Source organism: Lucilia cuprina, chromosome 4, assembly GCF_022045245.1.
Source record: "Lucilia cuprina isolate Lc7/37 chromosome 4, ASM2204524v1, whole genome shotgun sequence".
In the NCBI taxonomy this organism is placed as follows: domain Eukaryota; kingdom Metazoa; phylum Arthropoda; class Insecta; order Diptera; family Calliphoridae; genus Lucilia; species Lucilia cuprina.
Genome location: NC_060952.1, coordinates 25,899,567 through 25,927,262, shown reverse-complemented (window position 1 = coordinate 25,927,262; position 27,696 = coordinate 25,899,567). Strand labels below are relative to the sequence as shown.

The 27,696-nt window shown below is 29.5% G+C and overlaps 1 protein-coding gene across 3 annotated transcripts in view; it reads right to left on the bottom strand.

Moving 5' to 3' along the window:
• Positions 1-4,045: 4,045 nt before the first annotated feature.
• LOC111681513 (mitogen-activated protein kinase kinase kinase 4) overlaps positions 4,046-27,696 on the bottom strand; it is a 48,077-nt gene continuing 24,426 nt past the window's right edge. For 2 of the 3 annotated variants that reach the window (XM_046949707.1, XM_046949706.1), the window contains exons 4-12: positions 10,024-10,233; positions 9,407-9,941; positions 9,114-9,351; positions 8,547-9,054; positions 7,238-8,486; positions 5,791-7,168; positions 5,620-5,726; positions 5,373-5,552; positions 4,046-5,140 (exon numbers count right to left, since the gene is read on the bottom strand). In XM_046949707.1, coding sequence (XP_046805663.1) covers positions 5,057-5,140; positions 5,373-5,552; positions 5,620-5,726; positions 5,791-7,168; positions 7,238-8,486; positions 8,547-9,054; positions 9,114-9,351; positions 9,407-9,941; positions 10,024-10,233 — 4,489 coding nt within the window. In that variant the 3' untranslated portion in view covers positions 4,046-5,056. Of the gene's footprint in view, positions 5,141-5,372; positions 5,553-5,619; positions 5,727-5,790; positions 7,169-7,237; positions 8,487-8,546; positions 9,055-9,113; positions 9,352-9,406; positions 9,942-10,023; positions 10,234-16,604; positions 17,044-27,696 lie in introns of those variants that run through there. The other variant, XM_023443324.2, reaches the window with a different exon arrangement.

The window sequence follows — 27,696 nt, the reverse complement described above, 5'->3', positions numbered from 1 at the left end:
TGAAAAATTGTGTGTATACCCTTTTTTTCTATAGAAAATTACTTCTATAATAGCTTTTTCTACAGAAGATTACAATTTTTTACTACAGAATATAATTTTCTATACAAAAAATTTGTGTATAACAGTTTTTTCTATTAAAAATTTTGCATATTGAATTTTTTTCTAACGAAATTGCTTCTTAACTGTGCTTTTACAAAAAAAATATGAGTATAACATTTTTTTTTTATAGAAAATTCCCAGTATGACAATTTTTCTATAGAAAAGTGTTCTTATTATAATATCCTCTACGAAACTTATGTTAAATTTTTTCCTATATTTTTATAAAAGATTTTCTTTAAAAAACAGTACATATAACACTTTTCCCTATAAAAATTACTTTTTTCTCTAACAAAAAATATAATATTGTACAGAAAATTGCATGTATAACTCTTTTTCTATAGAAAAAAATGTTATTATGTATACTTATTACAATTATAATAATGTTTATAACATATTTTTCTACAGAAAAAACGATATTATTAAAATTATTTCTATAGAAAAAATTTAATTAAATATTTTCTTTGGAAAATTGTGTATATATCACTTTTTTCTATAAATAAATATGCTTTTTTTAAACAACAAATCTACTGCCGACTATAGGGACATTTTTTGTCGAACTTAGGAACACTGGTGCCGACTATTGGAAAATGTGGAGTTTTTAACAAAATTTACAAATTACTAAAAACTAGTTATTTGTTTTTCAAAAAAGTTAAATAGATCTAAAACTTAACTAAACACATAATTGAAATAACTAAAAATCATCGTAATAACAATTACCGACTCTTTAGGGGGATAGTTTGAAAAAGAGAAAAAAGTTAAACTGCCGACTATTGGTACATTTACCCTATATACTTTTGTTCGTCTATGATCAATATTTCGCGGTGTTACAAACGGAATGACAAAATCCATATACCCCCATCTTTTTTGATGGTAGCTATAAAAACAATTACAAAGTAGAAGTATTTTAAAATATTTTTTGATAAAATTTAATTCTCAAAAATTTTGAAGTCCTTTAAAAATTACACAAAATCACTAAATGAAAATCTAAATTTATAGTTTCAGACGTATGTATATCATCATGATTATGTCTAAAGAATTTTTCTCTTTTTTAACGGAAGGTGTTGTAGGCTCCATTCCTTATATAATTAGATTTCCTTATATTTCTTAATTTTTATTTAATTTTTTTTATTATACATATTTTATAATTATTTTATTATAATTTTATTCTAACAAACACAATATTATATTAAAACTTTTTATTTTTTTTTTATTTTTACTCCTTTTTGTACTAAAAACAAATGACACAATAATCACACACATCCATACAATAAAACACACACATCATTCATATTTATACATGTTAATGAACAACAACAAAACTAACGAACAAACGAAAGAACGCTTAAAAAGAAATCTTAGAATTTGAACAAAATTTTAACAACTTTAAACACTTTTTTCATTTATTTATTGCTCACTTTTTGAGAAGATTTTTATATAAAAATGTTTAATAACACTTAAATTATATTTTATAGTAAAAATATTTAATTTATCTCTACTATTTCCACCAAAAAACTTAAATTTTCCAAGACACTTTTTTATAACATCCGAACCGTATGAAATTTACGCGTGAACTAAATTAAGTACAAACTAAAAAGAAAAACAAATAAAAAATGGTACTAAATCTTCTTTAAAGTTGAAGGGGAGGTAAAGAATGCATTTTTATGCGCAAAAAACTTAAGAAAATTCAACAGCTTTTCTTATTTCTATGCGATTTTGTTTTATTAGTTTCTATTAATTATCCAATCAATTTCTATTATCAAAATTCTAGTGATCTACAAAATGACAGAACAGGAACCCTTGGGCCTCATTTATGTTCAATGACTCTCTATCATATTTGTCTTTATGTCTTTTAATTCAATCGTTTTGTTTTGATATTAATTAAAACCTTAGCGATCTTCTAGTGGAATTCCAAAGTAATGGATGATAATCTTTCTTGAGGTAACCGAACAGACATAAGGCAGATAACTTCACTAATCTTTATGTAGAGGAGCTACATAAGTATTTACGGACTTTTTTTGATAGAAAGTTTTCATGGAATGAAAATATTTACTCAGGAAAGTGAAAGGTGAATCTCCCTTGGCATTAGCGGCGCCATTAGTAGTAGTCCACAAGGGACCTTGGACATCATTCTGCACCTGTCAACTATAGAATTTTTTCACTGAGTATGACGGCTAAAGCCAAACCCTCACAAGACAAACATACAAACATACTGAACGAAGCAGGTCTACGTAATCGTCTGGTCTTCGGGGAAACATTTCTGATGGAATTTCCAACTAGGAACGGTTGGTTTGTATCCATTGGAAGGATGGATGGATGTGCTAATACATTGCTGATACCGATATCAAAAAAGGCCTACAGACTCTCTAACAAAAGTAGTGACTCCCAAGCAGAGATTCCATTCTATCGATATAGGATGGATGTGCTGATACATCGCTGATACCGACATAAAAAAGGCCTGCAGACTCTGTGACGAATGTAGTGACAAGAGAGATTCCATCATATCGATCTAGGATAGGATTTTACAATTTATGTCGTTAATCAATCTGCCTGTTGCAGATTGTAGAAAATCCCATGGGGACATTATTGGATGTCTTAATAGATGCAGTCCAAGAATAAACCGGACTATCATATAATTACAATTAAAATAGAGTATATAATCTCAGCTTAAAGATTCCATGATAAACTGGGGGAAATTACGGCACTTTAACATAGTCTATTAGGCGACTATCTATTTTAATATGTAATATGGAAGTCAAACAGAAAAAAACTTAAAAGCTTAAGTGTCCACTTTCTCGCTTACAAAAGGGTTACTAAGGTGCCAATTGAATTCACCCTCGTTTACAAAGAGTACAACCGTGAACTGCTGGGTGTTTTGTCTCTCTATCTTTAGTTCTTCACTTTCAGTGAAAGGAATGGCAATGGACCTTATGGTCCATTGGTCCTCTTTACGGTACATAAAACCTTCTTAACCTTTATCGTCTGGTGCTCCACCATAAGTATACCCTACACCACTATAGTGGGGAGGGTATTATGCGATTGTGCTGAAGTTTGTAACACCCAAAAATATTGGTCCTAGACCCACCTTAAAGTATACCAATCGCCTCAGAATCACTTTTTGAGTCGATTTAGCTATGTCCGTCCATCCGTCTGTCTGTGTGTCCATGTAAACCTTGTGAGCATGCTACAGGTCGCAATTTTCTTGATAATTTAATGAAATTTGGCACATACTCTTTTTTTGGTTCAAGGACGATCGCTATTGAAAATGGTTGAAATTTCTCCTAGCCCCCATACAACCGTACCCCCCGAATCGGGCCTTTAGGCTCATATGTCAACGAAAATCAGCAAAAAAAAGTTTTATAGAACAATAATTGACAATACTAAGTTTTATTGTGGTCGGGCCTCATTTGACCCTAGCCCCCATACAGACTCCCCTTCAGAAAATGACTTGATGGTCAAAATTAACTTATAATTACTTATAAAACGATTAAAATCTACATAAATGACTTCGTAGTAGACGTAAATTCTTCTACCAAAATTTATAAGGATAGGCCCATATTTACCCCTTCTCCCCTATGAGCCCTCTTGTAGAAAATCTCTCTTTTTTGTCAACAAACGCATAATACCTTCCCCACTATAGTGGTGTAGGGTATAAATATTCCACAATAAAACAAATTAAATGCTTTATTTAAAAAAATCAAAATTTTAACATACTGACTGGTGTAGGGTATTATATGGTCGGTAATGTCCGACTATAAATTCATACTTGTTAAACTTTATGTTTGTTTCACATAATGCTCTTTCAAACTAATAATCAAAACCAGTACCACCTCTAATGAAACAAATCAGTATTACTGTTAAAATAACCTTATAAACATCCAGAGATTATCAGGGATTAGTATATAAACCAAATAATATTTTAAACCATTTTATAACAATAAAACCAAACTTTTATTATTGTCTTTTTGCTGTGAGGCACATTTTTTTATTCTTGATTAAAGTATTTTTTCATTCTATAATTTTCATAGGATTTTAATAACTACAAACACATACATACACATTTAAAGTTGTTAATATGTATTATATAGATTGAAAACGTTTCATATGTACCAATATAAATATTATGAAGAATTTAAAATAAATTTTATATATATTTTTTTATAAATTTTATAATTTAAATAACAAATTACAAGCTTGCGTATAATTTCATAAAATTTTTGATCGTTTAGAAAACTAAACTTATAAATAAACCCATAGATAGATTAATAAAACTTAAATAATAAAATACATACATACATACATAAATACAGCAAAATGTAATTGTCAAAAAAACATTCAGGCATGTCACAGACTTTTTAGGAAATAAAATTTGTTACCATGATGGAAAAAGTGCATCCTGTTTGTTACTTTAGAATTTTTGAATGTTTGAGCAAATTTTATTTAATTGTTAACAAAAGGGAACTAATTTTATTTAATACATACAACAGTTTGTAAACTGCCTAAAAAGATATAAGAACTTTATTTGGGACAAGTATAATTTTTACAATTTGCATATTTTGCTTTTACAAATAGTACATTTGTTTAATTTTAGAAAAATATATAAAGATTGTCGTTTTATTTTGTAAAACTTTTCCAACTTAAATAATCATTTTTATAAAGATATTTTGATAAAAAAAATTACCAAATTACCTACAAATAAAAAAATAAACTTAAAACTTAATTTTTAGCATAATGCCAATAATAAACATTCAGAGAAAAACAAAACTAATATAATAATTTATATAGAGAGGAGTTGTACCATTTGGTAGAACATAAATTTTGGTAAGGTTTTTATCTTCATCTTTTACAAAATTAGAGCGCGTATTAGTTATTGTCTGAAATTCTTTATTGCATTATGCGAGGTATATATTAAACAAAAATCCTTAAAATGCTCATTTTGTTTTAGTCATTTAAATTGTTTTTATTTTGTTTTAATATTGCGTCTAAAAGAACGACGACCTTGTTCTGCCAATTGTTCAGTATTGAAATCCTCATCACGGCCATACTGTAAAGAAAATAATGTAAAGATAGAATTAAAAAAACCTTATTGTTTTTTCTCCAAATAATTTTCAATTTTGTTTTAGAATTGAACTGGAATTTTAGAAATTTCCAATGGCTAATAAATTGGATATTTTAAAATATCTAAAATCTAATCAGAGAAGTTTCAAATACAAAATTAGAAATACTGAAATGTTATAAAATTCTAGATGTATATAAAAATCGATGGTCAAACTTACTTTACAAAAATGGTGCTCTAATAGTTCCAAAGCTGTCAAACGATCTTTGGGATCGTGTTGTAAACAATGATCTATGAAATCATGTCCTTCTTGTGATAGAGTTTCGGGTGCCTCAGGTTTTTCACCCATGCCGACTTTAAACATAATTTGGAAATTGGAATCAAACTGAGCCCATGGACGCTATTAATAGAAACAAAATTCATTATATATGTATAATCATTAAACATTTTTTTAAAATGTTACATACTTTTCCTGAGGCCATTTCGACCACAACACAGCCTACCGACCAGATATCAGCTGCCCTGCCATGACCATCGCTATTGGTTTTGGTAAAGACTTCAGGAGCCATATAAGCTATAATGGGCAAACACATTATTAATTCGAAAAAAATACGAAAAAAAAAAACCTAGAAACTCACCTTGTGTCCCCACATAACCCTGCAATTCACCCGGCACAGTAGTGTGAGCTTGTATTTTCACCGCTGAACCAAAATCACCCAGTTTCAGACTATTACCACCAGCCACCAAAAATATATTCGCCGTTTTTATGTCTCTATGGACAATACCATGCTTATGCAATTCAGCCACTCCCGACAACAGTTGAGCGGTGAAACGTCTTGTCAAACCTTCTGGTAAACCACCGGTTAGTTCCACCAATGATTCTAGCGTACCTTCCGAACAAAGTTCCATGAAAATAAGCAATTCCTCGCGATGTACCTCAATACCATAGTAACGAACTAAATTTTCATGTTTAATACCCTCAAGAATTTTCAATTCTTCAGCTACATTTTTCAACGTTCTTGTCTCTCCCGGTAATATGGCGATTTCTTTCATTGCCATTAATTCGCCTGTATTATTGTTAACTGCCGTATAGACTTTGCCAAAACGTCCCTGGCCAATTTTGATGCCACGATGCCAGCGGAAATTAACACTACGTGCTCGAATTTGTACTTTATCACAGGTATTCAAAGTCTTAACATGACCAATCAGATTGCGTTCTCTTAAATGTTCATCCAAATCCAGATCAAGACGATTGACTGCATCACGTATACGTATTTGTCTTAAGGCTAAGGAGGCATCAGCGTTAGCGACCGTTCCCATTACGGACGTTTGTGTTGGTGCCGTGGGTGATGTCTTAGCATTAATGTTTGGCACAATTAAACGTAAATCTTCGGTCGGTGTATTGGTGGCACTAACACCCATTGCAGAATCAGTGGAATCTAATGATTCAGTACGTTGGAAGAGTTCTTCCTTATGACTGAATTGGGGATGTAAAAATTTATTATACTGAGGCGATTGTTGGCTTATTTGGTTGACTATTATTCCCGCCGACATGGGCGATCGTGTAGGTGTACGCGAACGACTGGTGGCCGGTGAAGAGGTTTTTCTTGTTCTTGGTGATGCCTTTTTACGGGCAATTTTTTCCGGTTCTGATGTTATGCCTATGACATGTGAAATACAACAGTCCATTTTCTTTTTAAGATTCTCAAATTGTGTCTCATCTAAATGTCTAGTGATTTGGGGATCACAGGCTAAAATTAAAAATTCTAAGCCTTGGGAAGCCCAACGGGGTCGCATTCCACGACCACGTTCACAGCGTTCCGTTACAAATTGCATCCACATTTTGGCGAATGTTATAATGCCCAAGGCCAAATCAATTTCACAATCCTGATTTTTATTCGCCATTATTCGATGTTCGAATAGACGTATGACATCCTTATGGTATTCAAAGCCAAATTTATAGCCTTGATGTAAGATCTCCCGAGTACGGGATAAAACTGCCTGACGATCTTGCTCCTAAAATACAAATAATTAGACAACATATTTCGCTATATACATTGTTAATATTAATTTCAATTTACTTACATCCAAATCCATAACATATACCGGTGAACATCTATCCTGAACTCGCTCTATGATTTTTATCAATTTATTTCTAACATCTAGAACATCTTTTTGCAGTAATTTAAAGGAATCTTTGATTTCTTCGCAAAGAAAATCATCGGGATGACCAGCATCCACATCATGTTCGAAATGTTCACGATGAAAATCAGCAGACTCAACATCACGACAAAAAGTTTTGGCAAAAAATAATACTTTCACAGAACATTCTCTTTCGACGGTGAACAGCGATTGTGTTTCCCGACAAATGGTCAAAACTTGCCATTTCAGTTCAGTCTCTGGATTTTGGGTAGTGCCATCGATTTGTATATCCAATTCATGAGATCTATTGACTAAACGTTCTGATATACCCTTAAGTAGATTGCGTATAATTGTGCAGAATTTTTTGGCTGCCAAAGTGTGCATGCCCGATATCATGGGCGATATAAGTTTGGTAAACATCCACTCTTTTTCCAAAGCAGACTTTTGATGTGTTTCCGGACTAGCGACTAGAACCAATTGATCGATGTAATCTAAATATAATTCGAATACTTTACGCACGGTTGCATCATATTGATTCAAGATGCTCATATAACGTTCCATTTCCTTTTCATTCTCCACCAGAGCTGTGGTTATATGACGCTGATATCTCTCACGATGTGTCAAAGCTAGAGTTAGACCTTCTCTTAGTTCCTTCATAAGCTGTTCCAAACTAAGAGGATTGGGTTTTGGAGGCCTGGTTTCCAAACGCATACGTAAGAATTCATGCATAAACTGCAGCGGCACACCGCTTAGAAACACAAATATTGGAATGTAAGTAGGCAAGTTTATCGATTTGTATTCCTCACTCCAATAGCCGTAACGTCTCAGCTCCTCGATCTGTTCGCGGCTTATATCGGGCTCCAAGCGTGGAAAGTCTTCTTCGATTTTTTCAGTCTCAAAATCATAATCTTCAGTGCCTGGCTTTTCTAACGATATCTGTGCCTTGCACATCACTACATTATGCAGTTTATGCAAGAAAGCCAATGATTTCGCAAGACCTCTCGACTTGAGAACATTTTCTATAAATTTACGATATAAAACACAAGACTGTTCTGGATTTGTCCCACTGCCATTACGCAAAGGCTCAACACTGAATATATTGATATCATGCATGGATGTTTTACGAAATGCTACTGAAGACTGGTTACAACCTAACCCCTCCGATATCTGGCTTATTTCGGTTGAAGATGAGCTAAAAGAAAATTTATCAAATAAGTACATTTTTTAATAATTTGCTTTCCAGTCTACTTACTCATTACTACTAGTAGTATCTCCCGGTATGTGAGTCACATCATTCAACAAAAACTGTACCTTATGGGCCGTTTGTCCCGATAGCTTTCTATGTGGAGTTGCCGAAGATCTGGTTGAGTCTATGGAATTTATTCCAGAATCTTCATACTCTAAGCCAGATGCCGTAGAATTCCCACTGCTTGTCTCTGCCGTATACGAAGTTTGTACGGGCCATGAGAAACGTTCTCCCTGCAGACGGGCTAAAATTTTGCCCAATATGGTTAGTTTCAATTTAGCCTGTTTGGTAATGTTATACCACAGACACATGGTCTTTATACGTCCCACAAACGATTCACTCTTGTAAATGGGATGAAAAGCGCCCATGGCCTGTGACGAAGGATAAAGAGCCTCGGCGGCTTCTAGACGTGTTAATAGTTCCTCAACCTCCTTCATGGCGATTTCCTGCTGGTCCACACAGTCTTTACAATACAACGATAAACAGCCGGTGCAGTTTTTCTGTGGTTGGGGTGCTTTAATAGAATAGTTTTTTATTAATATATTATATAGTATTGTTCTATTTTCTACTTACAGCTGGCATTGCTGTCTGAACCTAAACCACTATCCATGCTGAGTTCACTTTCTTGACGACGATAACGCGGCTGGAATTTATAGTTAATGATTTGTGTCAATAAATCTGATACATCTTTACGAGCAGCAAATAAATATTTGTCCTGTTGTTCGGGTGTACGATCTGCCTGCCATGCTTGCAGTTCCAACCAAATAAGATCTTTTACTTCTGTCTGCCAAGTGTGTTCCTCATGCGATAGCTAAGAAAAATAATGTTACAAATAAAAACCATTAGCATTTATTTCCTATAATCACCTTGGCATCCTGCCGATCTACACTACCCAATTTAATCAGATTGGCAAATGTTTCATGAAACTCTTTGCGTACTTTAAAGCCGGGCGTGGCTTGAAAACCCATGCTTAACGGATGTGCAAATGCCAAAGGTGGAGCTGACGAACGACATCCTATGGGGCGTGATGAAACACTCATGTAACGATTACAAGATTCAACTACCTTAGGCTGTTGATATCTCAGCTGCACTTCTGTATTAAGAGGGGTACACTTATCGAGGGCTTCCGAATTATAGACATTTTCACTGAAACTATTTACACGTGGATTATAACCACCCAAAACGGCATTCGTTGCCACTGTAGCCAAAGAGTTTTTCAGCTCACGTTCGGATTCACGCAACAAAGCCTGTGCCCGTTTATCTGTACGTTTTGCATTGCTACTGTCTTCATTGACAAACATTTCATTGAGCAGAGCACAATCCATGGTGTTGCGTCGCAATACACGACAACGTGCCATACGTGTCATGCCTTTTTTAGGCACCACTGGTGATTCAGTACATCTGATTTGAAAATAAAAAAAAATTGAAATCAATACAATGAACTGTTAGTTTTTTTACATAAATTTAAATACGGATAACTTACGGTCCCACAGATGCAACTGCTTGTGCTCTTTGTTTTCTCTCCCAGTCTCTTGTTTTATTTTTCAAACGTGTTCTTGGCGGTGTTGTGCCATATTCTTCAAAACGTGCCGCCAGCAAATCATCTGGATGTCCTGAAACAAAGTCTTCATCCACGGTCGCATTGCGATAATTAATCGGTTTGGAGGGTGATTGTTTTATGCGAATTTCAACTCTGTTTTGGACCAAAAAAAAAAAAAGAAAAAATACATATTGTTATCAGAAGAAATGCAGAAATAATATTTGTGTTATTTAAAAAATGAATAAACTCCCCCTTTTCTTAATAAGGGGATTTTAATTGAATTGTTTTTATTTGTGTTTCCACAACTTATAACTAGGAGTGTTTATATTTAAACGATATTAGGAAAATAAGAAAAATATATATGTATATATGATATCCGTATCAATGTTAGAACTGTTGAATACTTAGTAAGACAGACACACATTTTCAGCTCTATAAGTCAAGTACTGCTGGAGTTAGAGCGTTTCAAAATTGTACATTTTGACATGAAATTGCCTGTTTACATTCAATATTATAGGATATTCAAAATGTACCTTTTGAAGAACGAAAACGTACCAAAAAGTCCCGTTTTATAGTTCATAATTTACTCCTGTACCAAAGTACATTCTTAATGTCTTAATTACAAGCAAGTAATAGAACAACATTTTTTGTGTTTTTATTAGGACTAGAGTACATAAAGGGAGCTCCGACTCCCTAATCAAAATTAAATTAAAAATTCAGATTATAAAAATATATATGCATATGTATACAGATAAAAATTTTAATATTTTTTAAGATTATATGCCCAGCAGTTCGACGGGACAGTCCCGAACTGACCACTTAACCTACCACTTGTGGTGGCCCCTAGCCACCTGACTACCCAGGTGACCGACCATTTTAACATGGGCTTGACCTACGAGGAAGTCAATCGTCACTCTACACCCTACAAAGAGACAGTAAAGAGACGATTTCCTCCGCTCTTGCTTACAAAAGGGACACTAAAGTGGCGACTGACTTCATTCTCTATTACAAAGAGTTTATTTGTGACGAAAGACCAAAAACATACGAATTGGAGTCAGCCAGGTGGTAAGATATTAATGGAACTAAAATTAAAAAAATTCAAGTGTCTACTCTCCAGAATACTATGGGACAATAATGTGACGATTGATTGGTGGCATATTAGTAGAAAGTAATAATCATTTCTCCAAAAGATGGGTAAAATAACCTCTTTCGGAAGTACAACAAAAAAACAACAACTTTTAAGATTATAATCTCTAGGTTACTTGAGGACAGTAAAGAGACGACTGTCTCCTCTCCCGCTTACAAAGGGGACACTAAAGTGACGACTGTCTTCATTCTCGATTACAAAGGGTACATTCGTGACGAATGACCCAAAACATACGAATTACGATCATCCAGGTGGGTAACTATTAGTGGAAATTACTGTATTTCCTATGCATTGACTCTTTGTCGAACTGCTGGGTGTGGCATCACTGGATTACTGTGTTGTTTACGTTTTTGTTTTGTTTTTTTGCTTTGTTTGTTTTTTTTTAGTTCAAGCCCACGTACGTGAGACTTTTGTTTCTATGTATTAGTAACAACTTTAAATTCTTATATTTCCTAAAATTCTAAACCGATTTTTAATATATATTGTGCACATCTGCGAACAAATAACTTTAAAATGATATACATTTGGCCAAAATCGGATGTATACTGTAAGAGGAAAAGGGGTCACAAAAAATTGCTTTGCCTATTAATTATATAGATAGATGGCGTTGTATTATAATCATATTCTCAGTTTATCACACATGTGCTCATAAAAACCCAGTAAACGACCTATACCTTCGTTCCCACAACAATTGGATCCCCGCTCCGGAACGACCCGATTCTCAATCGGCCAAAGATTGTCAACTCAGCAACAGCTGTACCAACCGGAAGTTTTTTCCCCCGGGAAGAACATCCAGTTACAGCCAACCTGTTACAACGACTAATACCTTCACATAGGAAGTTAGATCACCGAACTTGGTCGTAACAAAAGTATTATATGGTCTCTACCAGAAATAAGTTTTAGAGTTTAAATGGTCTCTACAAGATTATATCGTGAGTATTTTATGGTCTCCACAAGATAAAACGTTAGAGTATTCTCCACTCGAATCTAAATTATTTATGAAATTTTCAGATTTATGAATCGATTCTGCTAATTTCAAAAAGAAAAATTCTCGAAATAATGTCCGACAGAATTATTGAAGATTTGTGTCCGAAAGATATCAAGGGTTTTAGAAAATTTATGTCAACCAACAGACAGAAAGACAGACATTATTTTCTAAAATTATGCTGGGTGTAGATAGTTACTAGGGTCTATAAGAGAAGACCATTGTAATTTTTGTTTATATTAGACCATTTATTAAGCGATAATTAAAGGTCCAGTTTTAAATAATGGATCGATTTTACAAATAAAACAAATTTTCAAAATCATATAACATTTTATTATTCAAAAGTCTGAAAGTAAATTGTGTTTATTTTTCAGTCGAGGTTTTCATTTTCGAGGAATTAACTATGCGTAAGAGATTTATTAATTTGTACCACTAACGATCTAATCCCATTATATTTATCTATTTTTAAAGAAATTTGTACTCTTATGTGAAACTTGTTTCGAGATAGTAGTAGATTTAGACATTCAAATTTTTGTTGTGAGTACAATTATATTAATAACTACCAGGGTAAGGATTTCCATGCACTTAAAAATTAAAAATATGCGCTTATAATATGCACTGTAAAATGGGAAAATATGCACTAAAAATTTGAAAAATATGCACAAAAAAATATTTTTTTGTGAAAGTACATATTAATAGATATTCAGATCTAAAGTTTTCGACAACAAAACCTTCTTGTATTCTTTATGTACTATAATACTAACAAACAACTTTTTATAGTTAAAAAAATTGTAAATATGAAAATACAAAATTTGTTGTAAAAATATGAAATACAGACCAAAACAAAAAATTTGTTTAAAAAAAATTAAAAATTATGCAAAATATGGAAATATGCAAAATATATGCATTTTAAAGTAAAATATGCAATTTATGCATTTATAACAAAATCTGCAACAACAAATCGATGTCATTTTTTAGCAAATTCTTTGATTCGAAAAGAAAACTAGTTAAAAGTTATTTCGAGTTACTGACTACAAACATGCATTTGCATAGAAATCCTTACCCTGATAATTACAAATTAATAATTTTATTACTAAGTTAAGATAAAATGTATTTTATACATTTTTACTAGAAGTAAAGTGATATTTTTCAAAGTATAAGCATAACTATGTTTTAATGAACTCTACTATATACATACATAATGTGTTATAGGCAATTTCGCCGCACGATTCCGATTTCTGATGCAAGAAATTTCTAAAATTTTGCAATTTATTATGATAAATATGTATTACGAAAATTCAACTATAATTTAGCTCATTCACCTGTTTATGTCAATCAACAAATCAATACTTATTAAATACCAATTAAATAAATAAATAAAAAAACACACAAACCGACATTCTAACATTTTGTTAATAAACTTATCAATCTAAGCCAAAAGTGTTAAATGTTTCTAGGAGTACGAAGTTGTATAAATAATAAATAGAGAGTAGGGACGCAACATACAATGCGTTGTAACTCTTTTTGTTTTAGTTTATTTTTGATTTATAGATAAGATTACAAAGACATTGTATATTGAACTTTTCTGTTTTAAGGACAGATTAAATTAACAATCGATCAGTCATGGATAGATAATTAAGATTAGAAGTGAGTAGTAGTCAAGGGTAAAGCATGTGTATATGTTTGTGGAGACTTTTTTATAAGACGAAAAAACGTGCTACATTATAGTCTTATAATAACTAAATGAAATTATAAATTGATACCTCGAAACGTTGCCCTACAGGTTCTACTAAGTAAAATCTGCATACAAAATTGTGATTTGTTATGTTACAATAAAAATTACACGGTGATTCTATTAACTAATACACATTTTATAGTTATATGTCATATTGGAAATTTTACCCTAAGTATATGAGTGTTAAAACATTTAGGCTTTCACATTCAAACTTAAGAATCAATTCAATTATTTCAATTATAAAACTCTAATTTATATATGTACATATAATAAAATATATATTTAAATATAAAAAATATATGAATTTCTCAACATTTGTTATATATATGTTTTGAATCTCCATATTTTACTTCAGCATAGACTGTGAAAACCTTAATATTTTAATATATGGTGTCATTTCATGTTAAATACTAAAGTCAACAATTATTACATTGATTGTTGATAACAGCAGCAACGAAAAAAAATAAGAGTTGTCCTAATAAATTTTCTAACAAAAATAGTTTGTTATAATAACTGAATAGAATTTGATATTGAAATTTATTATTAATATAATTAAATTAATTTGATTTAGTGAATTCACTCGAAAATAACATAGTCTAATATAATGGAAGTAAAAAAGAATTGAAAAATTCATATGTATATCTTATATTTATTTTGCACTTAATTAGCATGTGCAAAAGATTCTTTAACTAAATAAGAAAAATCAGCAGCAGAGACAGACATTATGGCAAATAATAGATAAGTAATAAAAGAAAATTATATGATTCATTGTTAAGTGACTAATATCACAGACACACTTAATAGTCGCATATGGATTTAGTATTCTTAGATGTGATTTTAACTTTGACTTAAAAAACTGTTTTATAAGATTCATATGTTAATTTTGAAAATTTTTATTGATAATTTTTGGCGTTCGAGTTCCATTCCTATTTAAGGCATCGAGAGTATTTTATTTATTAAAATACTTTTATCCAATTTACGATCTTTTTCAGAGTTGTATACCTATTCACTATTTCTTCTCATTGCTTCAGCCAACTGTAAGTAAGCGACTTCATATAAGAGCTGTCGACTAAGCCTATATATTTATGGAAATCAATATTCTAAACAAAAACTTTTCAATAATTCAATCAGTATAATTTTTCCATAATCAAAGGGGTAACACCGACATTTAATACTATTACAATAATATTGTTTTTTTCTTATTCTTGATTAGTTTTCACAAAAACTATAACATTCACACGACATTTTCTTATCGGATCATTTTAAATTATTTTTCATAGAGGCTATTCAAATTTACATTTTCCAGTTAAAGGGATTTATTGTTAATAACTCTCTCTAGAATATAGGTGTAAGTCAAATAGAAATTGGTCATAGGTCCCATTAATCGTAAATAAGTAATGTGTTAATAACATTGCGTGTAATTATACCCTTCACCTTCGTGAGAAGGGTATATATAAGTTTGTCATTCCGTTTGTAATTTCTATAATATAACTTTCCGACCCTATAAAATATATATATTCTGGATCCTTATAGATAGCGGAGTCGATTAAGCTATGTCCGTCCATCCGTCTGTCTGTCTGTTGAAATCAATTTTCTGAAGACTCCAGATATCTTCGAGATCCAAATCTTCAATAATTCTGTCAGACATGCTTTCGAGAAGTTTCCTATTGAAATCAGCAAAATCGGTCCATAAATAACTGAGATATGGGTAAAAATCTGAGACTACCTCTGAAAATGTCCTCAACAAATTATAAATAAAAGCATAAAAACAACAACAAGGAGATAAAGCAGTGATGAAGGGTATATAAGATTCGGCACAGCCGAATATAGAAATCTGACTTGTTTTTTATGTCATGTATGAATAAAAATATACGGACACCAAAAGACCAAAAAATAAAAGACCCTGTTTTATCCCAAGTCATGTACTTTTTTAGTTATAGGCCCCCAAAGATTTGGGGCCTCGGGGTTCATTTCTGAAAAAGATATAATCTTCTCAGTCTCGGAATTTAGATTTATTCTCTGAGGGAATGTTGTTGCTCTTATCACAGAACAAAAATTGTGAACTTATGAAGTCAAATAAAACGCCTGAGAAAACCGTCACTTTTTTTCAAAAATGACACCGATGTCTATAAGAAAAATATGCATGACTTTGGGCAAAACTTGAAGGCACGGGTCTTCTTATTTTTGGTATTTTATCATATAATAGTGTCCTTATATGGTTAATTTTTCATGTTGCACTATGTAATTATATTGGAATAACATTCGACTCAAATATAATTTATACATAAAAAATTCAAGGCATTTTTTGTACTGACATTTTTTGAATTAAACCCATTTTTTTTGGAGTTGATTGATAAATAAATATTATTCAAATCAAATTAGTTGTATTCTATTATACTACAATTTCACTAACTTCCAAAAAAAGAACAAAAAAATAAATTCATGAGAATGAATTGAGAAGCAGTAAATTTTGATTCAAATAGAAAAGACTCCCTTCTATGACAAGCCTGTGTTTAAATAATCACTTCCTCAGGTTTCTTTCAGCACTTCCATACAGTACTACTTCTACTTCTTTTTCGCTTCTTTGGAAGTTTTTTTTTTTTTTTTTTGCTGGGTAAATACATGAATAATATAAACAAAATTTATACAAAACTTACTTTTTACGCCGCATCTTGTTATCTTTCAGCTGGTGATGCTTTTAATACATTCAATTGTGAAAATTCTTACTATTTGTTCCTTTAATATGTATTTTTTAATACAATTTATTTAGTTCATTAAGTTTTCTTTTTTTCTTCTTTTATTTATTTTAATATTTCACTAACTTTTAGAATATACATAAACACAAATAATTAAGTGAAAACAAATTTTCAAATATTTAAATACAAAATACTCGTAAATTTCACCATCGAATTTTGAGCTTGTGCGCGAATTGTTCTCGCATATAAAACAGAATGTGAATGAAAATTATTTTGAAAAGAAAATAAATACATATTATGATTTGTGTATGTATGTGTTCCTTATAAGCATACATATAGACACGCTTGAAGAGAATGTGTATATTAGACTGATACAAAATTTTAGCTTTTTTAAGAAATGTGTATTTTAAAGCTTTTTTCCATTATTTCCTTTAATAAATACACAAAATATAAAAATTTTATTATTTCGTAAAAATCTTTCAAAGGGACTCTTCCATTAAAAAAGTACAATCTTTTGCGTCAGTCTAATAAAGATGGTATAATTATTTGTAAACAAAATAATACACTGAACGAAATTTCAATAAAAATGAATGTTGCAAAAAAAAAATCATAAAAATTTACTTTTAAACTCAATTTTTATTTGAATGAATATTTTTGAATATAAAAAAATGTTATTGTAGATCCGTTTTAATTGTGTACCCGTAGTCAAAAACCATGTTCGATAACAACGCTAGATCGAGAAGTGTATTTCGTAGGAAGAGGTTTTTTATTATTTCCCAATTCCAAGCAATAAAAATTTTAAATTATTTATTACTTTTCTCTATAATTTTCTGTGTAAATATAATAAAACTTTAAAAAATAGTAAAAAAAAACAAAAATCGATAAGAGTTTTCGGTGGGATATTACTTAACCCTATCGCTACAAGTTTTAACTCTGAGTATCAATAGATGTTTTAAGAATACCAAGCCATTGATAATATTAAAGTCCTACGAATCCCGTTTTATTTTGTATGTTTCCTTATTATGTTTATGATAATTAAAAATCATTTTTCCTCTAATTTAATGATTTTTTTTTTAATTTTATTTGAAAAATATCAATGAGACTTTTTAAAAAAAAGTAAATTTTGGAGTTCAAAAAACTGTTAAGACTCAGTCGATAATGAATCAGGATAATTGAAATTAATTCTTAAAGTCTCAAAATATATTTTAGAAATAAAATAAAAAAATATATTTTTTAAATATTCAGAAATTTTGGACTTATGTGCAAAAATCATATATATACTAGCGAAAGAGTTACTGTAGCGAAAGAGTTAAAAACGTTTTCACCTTCCAAATTCCGAGTGACAGCATAAGGTATATAATTTGTCAATAACATATGTTGCCAAATTAAAAACGGTCCGTAGTCAAATCAATAACGAAAAAGTATTAAAATCCCAACTCTTCAAAAAAATGTTTGTTAGATATTTTTAAAAATATTTAGCTTAAAGAGGAAATATTAAATCAATTTTTTATATTTAAGTTTTAATGAAAAATTTTCTTAGTGTAATTTCATATTATGGAAGATATGATATATAAATGAACTAAACAAGGTTTTGGAGGAGTAAATGACGACTATAAAAATAACCTATTATGGATATATTTCTAAAAACATTTACTAGCTCTAACGAAGTTTTTTAAAAAAATTATTTTAAATTGAACTTCTTCTTTAATTTTTTATATAGAGGTCATTAAGGTAAGAATTCTTCAAACTTCTTCGAACGAAATTGTTATATTGGTACACAATGAATAAAGGATATCCAATTTTCAGATTGTGATTAAAACATCACCTAATAAGAAAATCATAGACGAAACGATCGAAAAGATAAACTAATATTCAACATTATATTACCCAAATATGATATATACAAAACTTCCAAAAGTAGGGTATTGATATTATTTATAATAACATTGTGTAAAAACCAAGAGTGTTGGGGGCATCAAAGGTACAACGTTCACTGCACAATCACATGTTGCACTTATAGATTCATAATAAAGGAAAAAAAACGAAACGAAACTACAAAATGCCAACAGCAAATAAATAAGTAACAACAATGGTTGTTATTGTTATTAAATATCAAGAAAAAAATACATATGTAAAACTCATAAATAATGTTAACGACCGCATAAGAACAAAATAGAACTGGAAAAAAAATAACAAAAAAAGTTTATAAAAACAAGCCGACCGGCAAAACATTTTTAACGAATATTTTAGAATACACAAATATTTGCACATACCTTTACGATTATTTGTATATAGATGTGATCTAACAATCGTAAATGTGAAACGTAAAAAAAAAATCTAGAGAATTTGGAGACAAGATTTGAAAAAAGATACTAACATGTATGTATCGATGTGTTTGAATACAAAAATAATGAAGGGGATTTACAGATTATGAAAATATACAAAAAACACAGATATTAAGCCATTGTTGTATCTTTATAACTTGCACTACTATAGTTGTGATGTTATAATACTGATATTTGTAATTTAAAATATGTCAGATCTGGTAATGTACTTGCAATAAAAAATTTTTAAATTATCAGTTGACACGAATATAGCGTCTCTTCTATATCTATATAAATTCATTGCATCCAATTTCGACACGATCTTTTCATGTATTCTTACAAATACATAATCCGAGTTAGTGATCGTCAGATAATGCTATGTATTTGGTGGGACCGAAAGGAATTTATCTAGTAAAAGCTGATGAAGCTGAAGACTTTCAAATAACTTCGGGTTTCTCAGAAATGTGTTCAAATATTTATTTACCGTTTCCTTTTATATCAAATAGAAGAATTTTCGAAGGCCTAGCAGACAGAATGAGGATATCTAAAGTTTTCAGAATCTTAATTCCAACAAACATGCGAACTGACGGAAATATCTTAACCATGACTCATACTTTAACTAGAAGCAGAAAATGTGAATTTCGTTTTAATTTTTTACCAATTTCTTAAACCCTACACTATTATAGTGGATCCACCTGTCTGTGCGTGTATGTAAATCTTGTAATCAAACTTAATAAATAGTTCTGTCTATATTTATAAGTATAGTTCCATAATGACGCACCGTACAACTCCCCTTTTAGAAATCACTTTTTTGTCAACAAATTGTTAAAATATTTCGGAATTATTCAAAACATAACTTAACTACACTAGTGCAGTGTATCATATGGTTGTCTAGTCTCATTATTTTAATACGGTGATGATATTGGAGTCAATTCCATCTATGGTCGCTTACAAAGAGCGAGTTAAAGAAGTATTTTCAATTTAATTTACAAAGAAGTTGTTGAGTAAGTTGTTTTGTTTTAAAATACAATTTTTCATAGAAATGTATGTCATTACCAGATTTTTGCTTCAATGTTCACCAACACTTAATATGAAAGGCAAGATATTTGCGTGAAATAATAAAAATTTAATCACTTTACGATCACATTTATTTCTCTCCAAAATTCCTTTTTTAAGAAATTTTTATACCCACTATCAAAAAGATATTCTGGGTCCTTGCTAAATTTTAAGACTATCTAGCCATGTCTGTCTGTTTGTCTGTCTGTCTGTTAAAAGCACAATAGAGTTCGAACGGAAAGAGATAGAGGGTTGAAATTTTACACAAATATTCCCTATAGGTAAGGTTTGTTTGGTATTGAAAATGGGCAATATCGGTCCACGTTTTCTTATAGCCACTATACAAGTGGCCGCCGAAAAACAGCTTTAACAGTCATAACTGTTTTAAAAATGCGAGTATATATTTTCTTATATCAGAAAAATTCTCTCTACCAAATTTTATGAAAATCGATCCATAATTGACTTTAACGCTCAATATTCGTTATAGACAAGGTTTGTTTGGTATTGAAAATGGGCACGTTTTCTTATAGCCGCTATACAAGTGGCCGAGTATAACAATGAGATACGACATAAAAAAGTCTTATATCAGCCAAATTCTCTCTACCAAAATTTATGAAGATCGGTCCATAACTGATCCTAGCTTAAAAATACGAGTTTAACGTGAAATTCGGTATAAATTTCTTACAAGTATTAATCTATCTAACGAATTTTATGAGGATCAGTCCATAATTAACCCTACCCTCCATATAAGGTCCCATTAAAAAATGACTTTAACGATCACTACTGGCTTCAATATTCAAGTATAGCACTGAAATTCGACACGAACAAGTTTCTTATGAGCACAAATCTATCTATTTTATGATAATCGGTCCACAAATTAACTTTAAAGCACATTACTGGCTTAAAAATGAGAGATAGCTATGAAATTCGATACACAGACGTAAGATTCTAACAAGCCAAAATCTCATAATAATATCAACCTAATGTTTATAGGAGAGCATTACATTTTCTGCATACGATTTGATGGTGGGTATTCGGCATAGTCGAATATAACACTCTTACTTGTTTGCTCTAAATTTTAAAGAACGTAATTCGTTTTATTATTCACCAAAAAGATTTTAACATCTTGAGTCAGCAATTTTTTTTCGACAATTTTGACGAGTATTCTCAAATATAAGCAATAGTTTATAATAAAAATTCTGATCGGTTAACTTATCGGTTAAAATATAATATTAAGGAAATATTAAATATAAATTAAGTCGGTTCATATGAACGCTAATCAATTTAATTCGTGTTGTAAATAAATTTAAGCTTTTAGTTGCTGTATGCATGTATAAGTAATTGGTTTATTTTACGAGTATTTTTTTTTCATTTTTTGTGTTAAAAATTCATTTGTGTTAAAATATATATTCTCATGACGTAGTTTAAATATACATTTTTCAAATTGTTTAATAAAATTTCCACAACATTTTTCACAAATTATTTTTCACATTAAAATATTGTGTAATAATTTAGTTAATTTAAAAGATTTTTTATTTAATTTTACAAAAAAACACAGACACAAAACTAAATTGAACCACACACATTTATGGAGAGGAAAAAAATAACATTTATAAACAATTAAATAAAACGTAACAAAAACACATTAAAATTTCATAGAGATACATTTTGAATATAATTTTTTTATTCTTCGCTTTTTGCACAATTTTCTATATATGTTTTTTTAAAGTACAAGTACGAATACGAGCAGAAAGCTTATGTATAATAAATTTTGTAGTTTATTTAAGGAAAAAATTAACTTTATTCAAATTTTTATTTTTGTATCTTTTCATACACATATTTTTTTGTTAGTTTGTATAGATAGATAACAAATTTGCTGGTGTGGGGTGTTGGTATTTTACTACACTTTTTGTATGTTTGTCCATTTGTTGATGTAATTTATTTAATAATTTATTTTTCGTACATAGGAGAAACTGCGATACGTAATGTAAACAAAATTAAATATTTATTTTTATGAACTGCATATTCCAAGTTTATACCGACAACTAAAAGATAATTTGAAATTTGTTGAGTATTTTGTTTCACAAAAAAAGAATAATAAAACAAATTAATTGCGATAGTGATGGAGAGACCAAGAGAAAACAAAAATGAGAATTTTCCCTAATTCTCTGTTTGTGGTCTTTTGTCTACTCATAAATAAATTTGCGAGGAAAATATGAGAGAAGCAATAATATAAAGTGTTAATTTGGGTTAGGTCGAATGGTATATACCCTTACCTATAGATGCTATGATCTTGTAAAAATTCAATTCCAAAGTCAAATTTAATTATGTTAATTCTTAATTTATAAATACTTTTCGAGAAAATTCTTTCTTTTTCATAAATTATTTACTATTTTCGATTAATTCTCAATTTGAAAAAAATTGTATTTAAATTCATACTTCCCAGGAAAAATTTTAGAACTTGTTCTAAAAACTACTAATTCTAAAAAAAGTGAAAACAGAACCACTTTAGATTCTTAACAGCCTTGGAACTAGTAGTGTCGCTATACTTCTTAAATACTACTTAGTTTTTAAGGAAGTAGTTCTTTGAAACTAGTTATAAATTGTATATGGGCATTTCCATCGTGACGAACGTGACGGTCGTACGTTTTAAAGAGATGAAAAATATATATAAACATATATATTTTTTAAAAATTCTTGTATTTTTATATAGGACTTTGGAATATTTATTGATTATTTTTCAGCTTTTAGAACTGAAAAATAGTTTTCAGATTTTTTTGTACAAGCCGTTATGTGTGACGTGATGTGACAAAATTTCCAATGATGAAATTTGCAATATAATTGCAAATTAATTAGTCCATAGATATATTTTGGACGGACATTGTTGAAAGTTTTTGGAATCGGAGAAATATTTCGACTATTTAATAACATTTTAGTTGAAAATAGCTCCCGTATAAGAATAATATAATAATTAACATTAACATAAAGCTTTTAAAAATGCTTATATCACCATAAAATTCAATACAAATAATTTTGACATACACAAAAATCGTTCATCCTATTTTTTTTTTAAATTCGTCCATGATTAGGCATAGCTTCCATACAAAGCCCACATTTGATGTACCCATAAACTTGCACATATAACTAAAATTTCGCCATCCTGATAATACAAACACACAAGAAACTTCCAAATGTACAATTACTGATCCTTCTGATGATAATACAATAATCGGTCATAACGCCAATATAAAGCCAATATCCGAAAATCATTTTATTCCATACATTTCTTAAAAATATCATTTGTTGAATTTCTGTGCTCTTTCTTCCACTTATCAACTAAAAAATCATAACTTTCACCTAATTGAATAAATTGCATAAATATCACATCTTTTTAAATAACAATATTTCACAATTCGAATGTTGCACTTGAGAAAATTTATGTAAATGTGACGTGACAGACTTTGAAATTCTATAAAAAATAACCCCGCTTAGAATTATTTTTCTTTTCTTTTAAATTGAGTTCTATATACTAAACTTGATTTAGATTCAAAGTTTTGAATACTTCTGAATACCAACTAAAAAGTTATCGTGATAAATCCTGTTTCAACGTGACGAACGTGACATTTAAAAGTCTATGAAAGAAAACCGAAAATTTGCCTTTAAAGGATCTTTATCTTTTTATATTTGTATGTTTTAAGATAACTATTAATTCAACAAATGTTTTCCGATAAAAGTCCATTTAAATATTAGCGTTTAAAATAATAAAAACTATCAAAAGCAAATGCAACTAAATGTGGAAAAATATGCCTGAAATATTATTGTAACTTTTAATTCCGATTTCTCATCATAGCGGTTAAGTAACGCTTTGGGGTCTTTAACATAATAAAATTTGAATCTTTTTCTATAATAATAGAAGTTGAAATTTTATTTTTTATGACTTTTAGTTTTTGAGCCAAGGTGGACTTTTCGGTGGAAATGCCCATATGTATGTAAGTTATGCAAATAACATTGGTACAATAGTAAAATTTTTCTAAAACATTTTCTAAAAATTGCTCCTTATTTCAAACAAAAACGTTAAAAAGAAATATTTGTTTATACATTAAACATTGTTTATACATTAAAGAAGCGTTCCAAAGAACGAGTGTCGACTCCATAACGCTTCCTCAGAACCAGTTCCGAAGGTGACAATTTCGAAAAATCATTGGTCTCAACGCCAAATTAGAACGAGTTCAGGCTAAAATCATGTATTCTAGAACTAGTTGTAGAACTAATACAATTTTTCCTGGGTTAATAGAATTTTATAGACAATTTTCGGCAACTACTTCTATAACAATTTACTAACGTTTTAAAAATCAAAACTTGTTCTTTAAACCTTTGATAAATAATTACGAATAATACACTTAATTTTTTAATTAAACTTTATGAAAACCAATTGTTTGAAAAATTATTAATTTATATTATTGCTAGTGGCACAAGGTCCACATTATTGGCCTTTTGTTTTCTTCGCTTCAAGATCTATAAAGCCCTTACGTTTTTAAATAATCCATTGGTTTAAGTGTAATTTATTAAAATTTATTACTACGACAGGAACATTTCTCCATATTCCCTTGAAATTATATTTAAAACTGTGTCTCATTAGGTGAAGTATTTCTTGAGTTTAACGATTAGTAACAAAAATCACTCTTTTATTTATATAGATGTTTTTATATAACGTGTGAATGCGTATTTTGAGTAATAATGTTGCTTGTATTTTGTTACAATTATAAAATATTTTACTTAAAGTACACGCAAATTTTGATAATTTATTTATTAAAAAAAATTCCATATATTCTGCACCAATTTTTATTTATAGGAAATTTGTTTATACACCACGTTTGTGCTGACGTTTGTAACACACAAAAATATTGGTGCTACACCCGTTACCTTGAAGTATACCGATCGAATTACTTTCTGAGTCAATTAAGACATGACCACCTTTCCTGCTGGTTGTCAATGTAAACTTTGTGTGCAAGGTACAGGCCGCAATTTTCAAGATGTTTTTATAAAAGTTGCACAAAAGTGTGTTTATTGACACATTAAAATTTAAATTGAATGAATATTTCAAATAGCCCAGATACAACCGGACCGGACCATATAAGCCGTTTTTAGAAAATTATTTTTTTATGAATAAATAAATTAAATACTTTGGAATTAAGGAAAATTTCCACATAAAAGTTTTCTTATAAAAAATAAATCATTTAAAATATGCTCATGGTGTAGATATGTATGTAGATATCATTATATTGTTTTTAGTCTTGTCTGTAGACTGATATAAAAGTCGTTCTAGCCCCACTATAATAAATATATTTATTCAATAAAAGAGAAAGAGAGCGGGAATGGGAGATCAGTAGCTTAATTAACCCTTTAAAAATTGTTTTAGCGCTGCCTTGGAAAAAAACAGTGTACTTTTACTAAAAATAAAGAAAAATCCCAATTTATTTGACTCTCAGTAAACAAAACTCTAAACTCTTGCAACTACAGAGAGATATCAAATAATAATAATACGTTTTGTGTTACTTTAATGCAAATCAGTTATGAACAGTTTTTATTTTCAAATATTACTAACTTTTTCCAAAAACAGTACTTTTTTAATATTGTCTATTTAATTATCTTTGTACTTGACAGTCTAAAATAAAGTTTATTAGTTTAGAGCGGGTTTTTTAGTTGATAATTAAATGCCAATTAACAACACAGCAAAAATAAAACAAAGTATAAAAGAATAACATTTATCACTGCTTCAAAAGTATCACTGAGTGAATTTGTTTATCTTCTGTGGAAGTGATGATTATTGACTTCCAAAAAAGAGAAACATAATAGGATTATGTTTAAAAATGCAGGCATATTTTTTCTACTGAAATTTTTTGAATTAAACCAATTTTTTTGGGGTTGATTGATTAATTTTTGTTAATATTATTTTAGTAAAATTATTTGTATTCTATAATACTACAATTTCACTTTCTAATAACGTCCAAAAAGTAACGTAAAAATTACTTCCTGATAATGACTTCAGATGTAGTGAATTTGGAATCGAATAAAAAGAACTTCCCTCCTATGACAAGCCTGTGTTAAAATTATCACATCTTCAGGTCTTTTTCAGTACTTCCATGGAGTAAATTCTACTTCTTTTTCGCTACTTTGGAAGTTCTTTTTTTTTTTTTTGCTGGGAACCAGATTAATCAATGTGAAAATAAATTTAATCTAATGTGAATCTATTTTGATGTTTTTGAGTACAAGTTTTAATTTTTACATGCTGCCATACACAACAACTGAAAACGTCATGATTTGTTATTAAAACAACCCAGCAAAAAAAGAACTTCTAAAGAAGCGAAAAAGAAGTAGAATTTAATCCATGGAAATACTGGAAAATACCCGGAGAAGTTATGGTTTTAACGGAGGCTTGTCATAAAAGGTATGTGCTTTTTATTTAATTCCTAATTCACTACATCTAAATTAATTCTCAGGTTGTAATTTTTATGTAATTTTTGGTAAGTTATTGGGAAGTGAAATTGTAGTACATATTATAGAATGCAAATAATTTGACTCACTTATTTGTTAACTCCAAGATAAAATTGGTTTAATTAAAAAATTTCAGTACAAAAAAAAAATAAAACTTAAATTCAGAAACTCATAAATTTAACAAAAAATTACACTTTGTTGCTTTCCTTCTTTAAACAACTTTTGCAAAAAAGTTTTCATATAATTGTCTGTGATACTTGAAATGTTGTTTAAATTTACTAATACCGCTTCTGTTTACACTATTCTTTATATTTATAGTCTTATCAAAAACTAACGCTAAATAAATTGAAAAGAGTAAAGCAAAAAAAAATACAACTGATAAGAAATTTTCAACAACAAAAATGTTTAAGGTGTTTCAATCAAAATTCTTTTGCTAAAAAAAATGATTGATAAGAAAATTTTAAGTTTTTATTTTTATTTATTTGCCTATTTTATTTAATTTTATGCGTTGGTGTATTTTCATAATTTGTTTTTATTTTTGTTGAAATTATATTTTTATTTTACTAAAACAGATAAAATAAGAATTTTGGCAAAAATCATATAATTTCTTAAGAAACAATACAAACATCTATTAATTCATAAATTTCAGAACATTTGAATATTCTTCATTCATATCTGAAATATCTTGACATGTTAATCGTTTATGTTTTTTTTTTTGTTCTTGCTTTTCCTATGATAATTTCGTTGATCATTATTTTGGTAATTTATGCGTAAGAGATAAAAAGTATTAAGTAGTTCTAGGAAGAAAATATTCTTGTTTTCTATGAATTCGATTTATTTTAAGACTGATTTGTTTAAAATTATGAAAAATATTAATAGAAAAAATAAATGTTTCGTTATTATAAATTTATTTAAGAAATTCGAATTTATAGAAATATTGTGAATAACTTACTTTAGAAAATATAAAGACAATTCTGAATATTTTTTATACTCAGAAATGACACATTTTAAGCAATATATGACTAAAATAAGATTGGTGTAATAGACATGGAAGATTTATTTTTTAACATGATATTTATTTAAAACGAAAAAAGTGCTTTTTAGATTTTAAAGTACTTAACTAATCACCCACTTGAGTAGAGTAGAGTAGACTATAGACTAAATTGTAGACAGTAGCA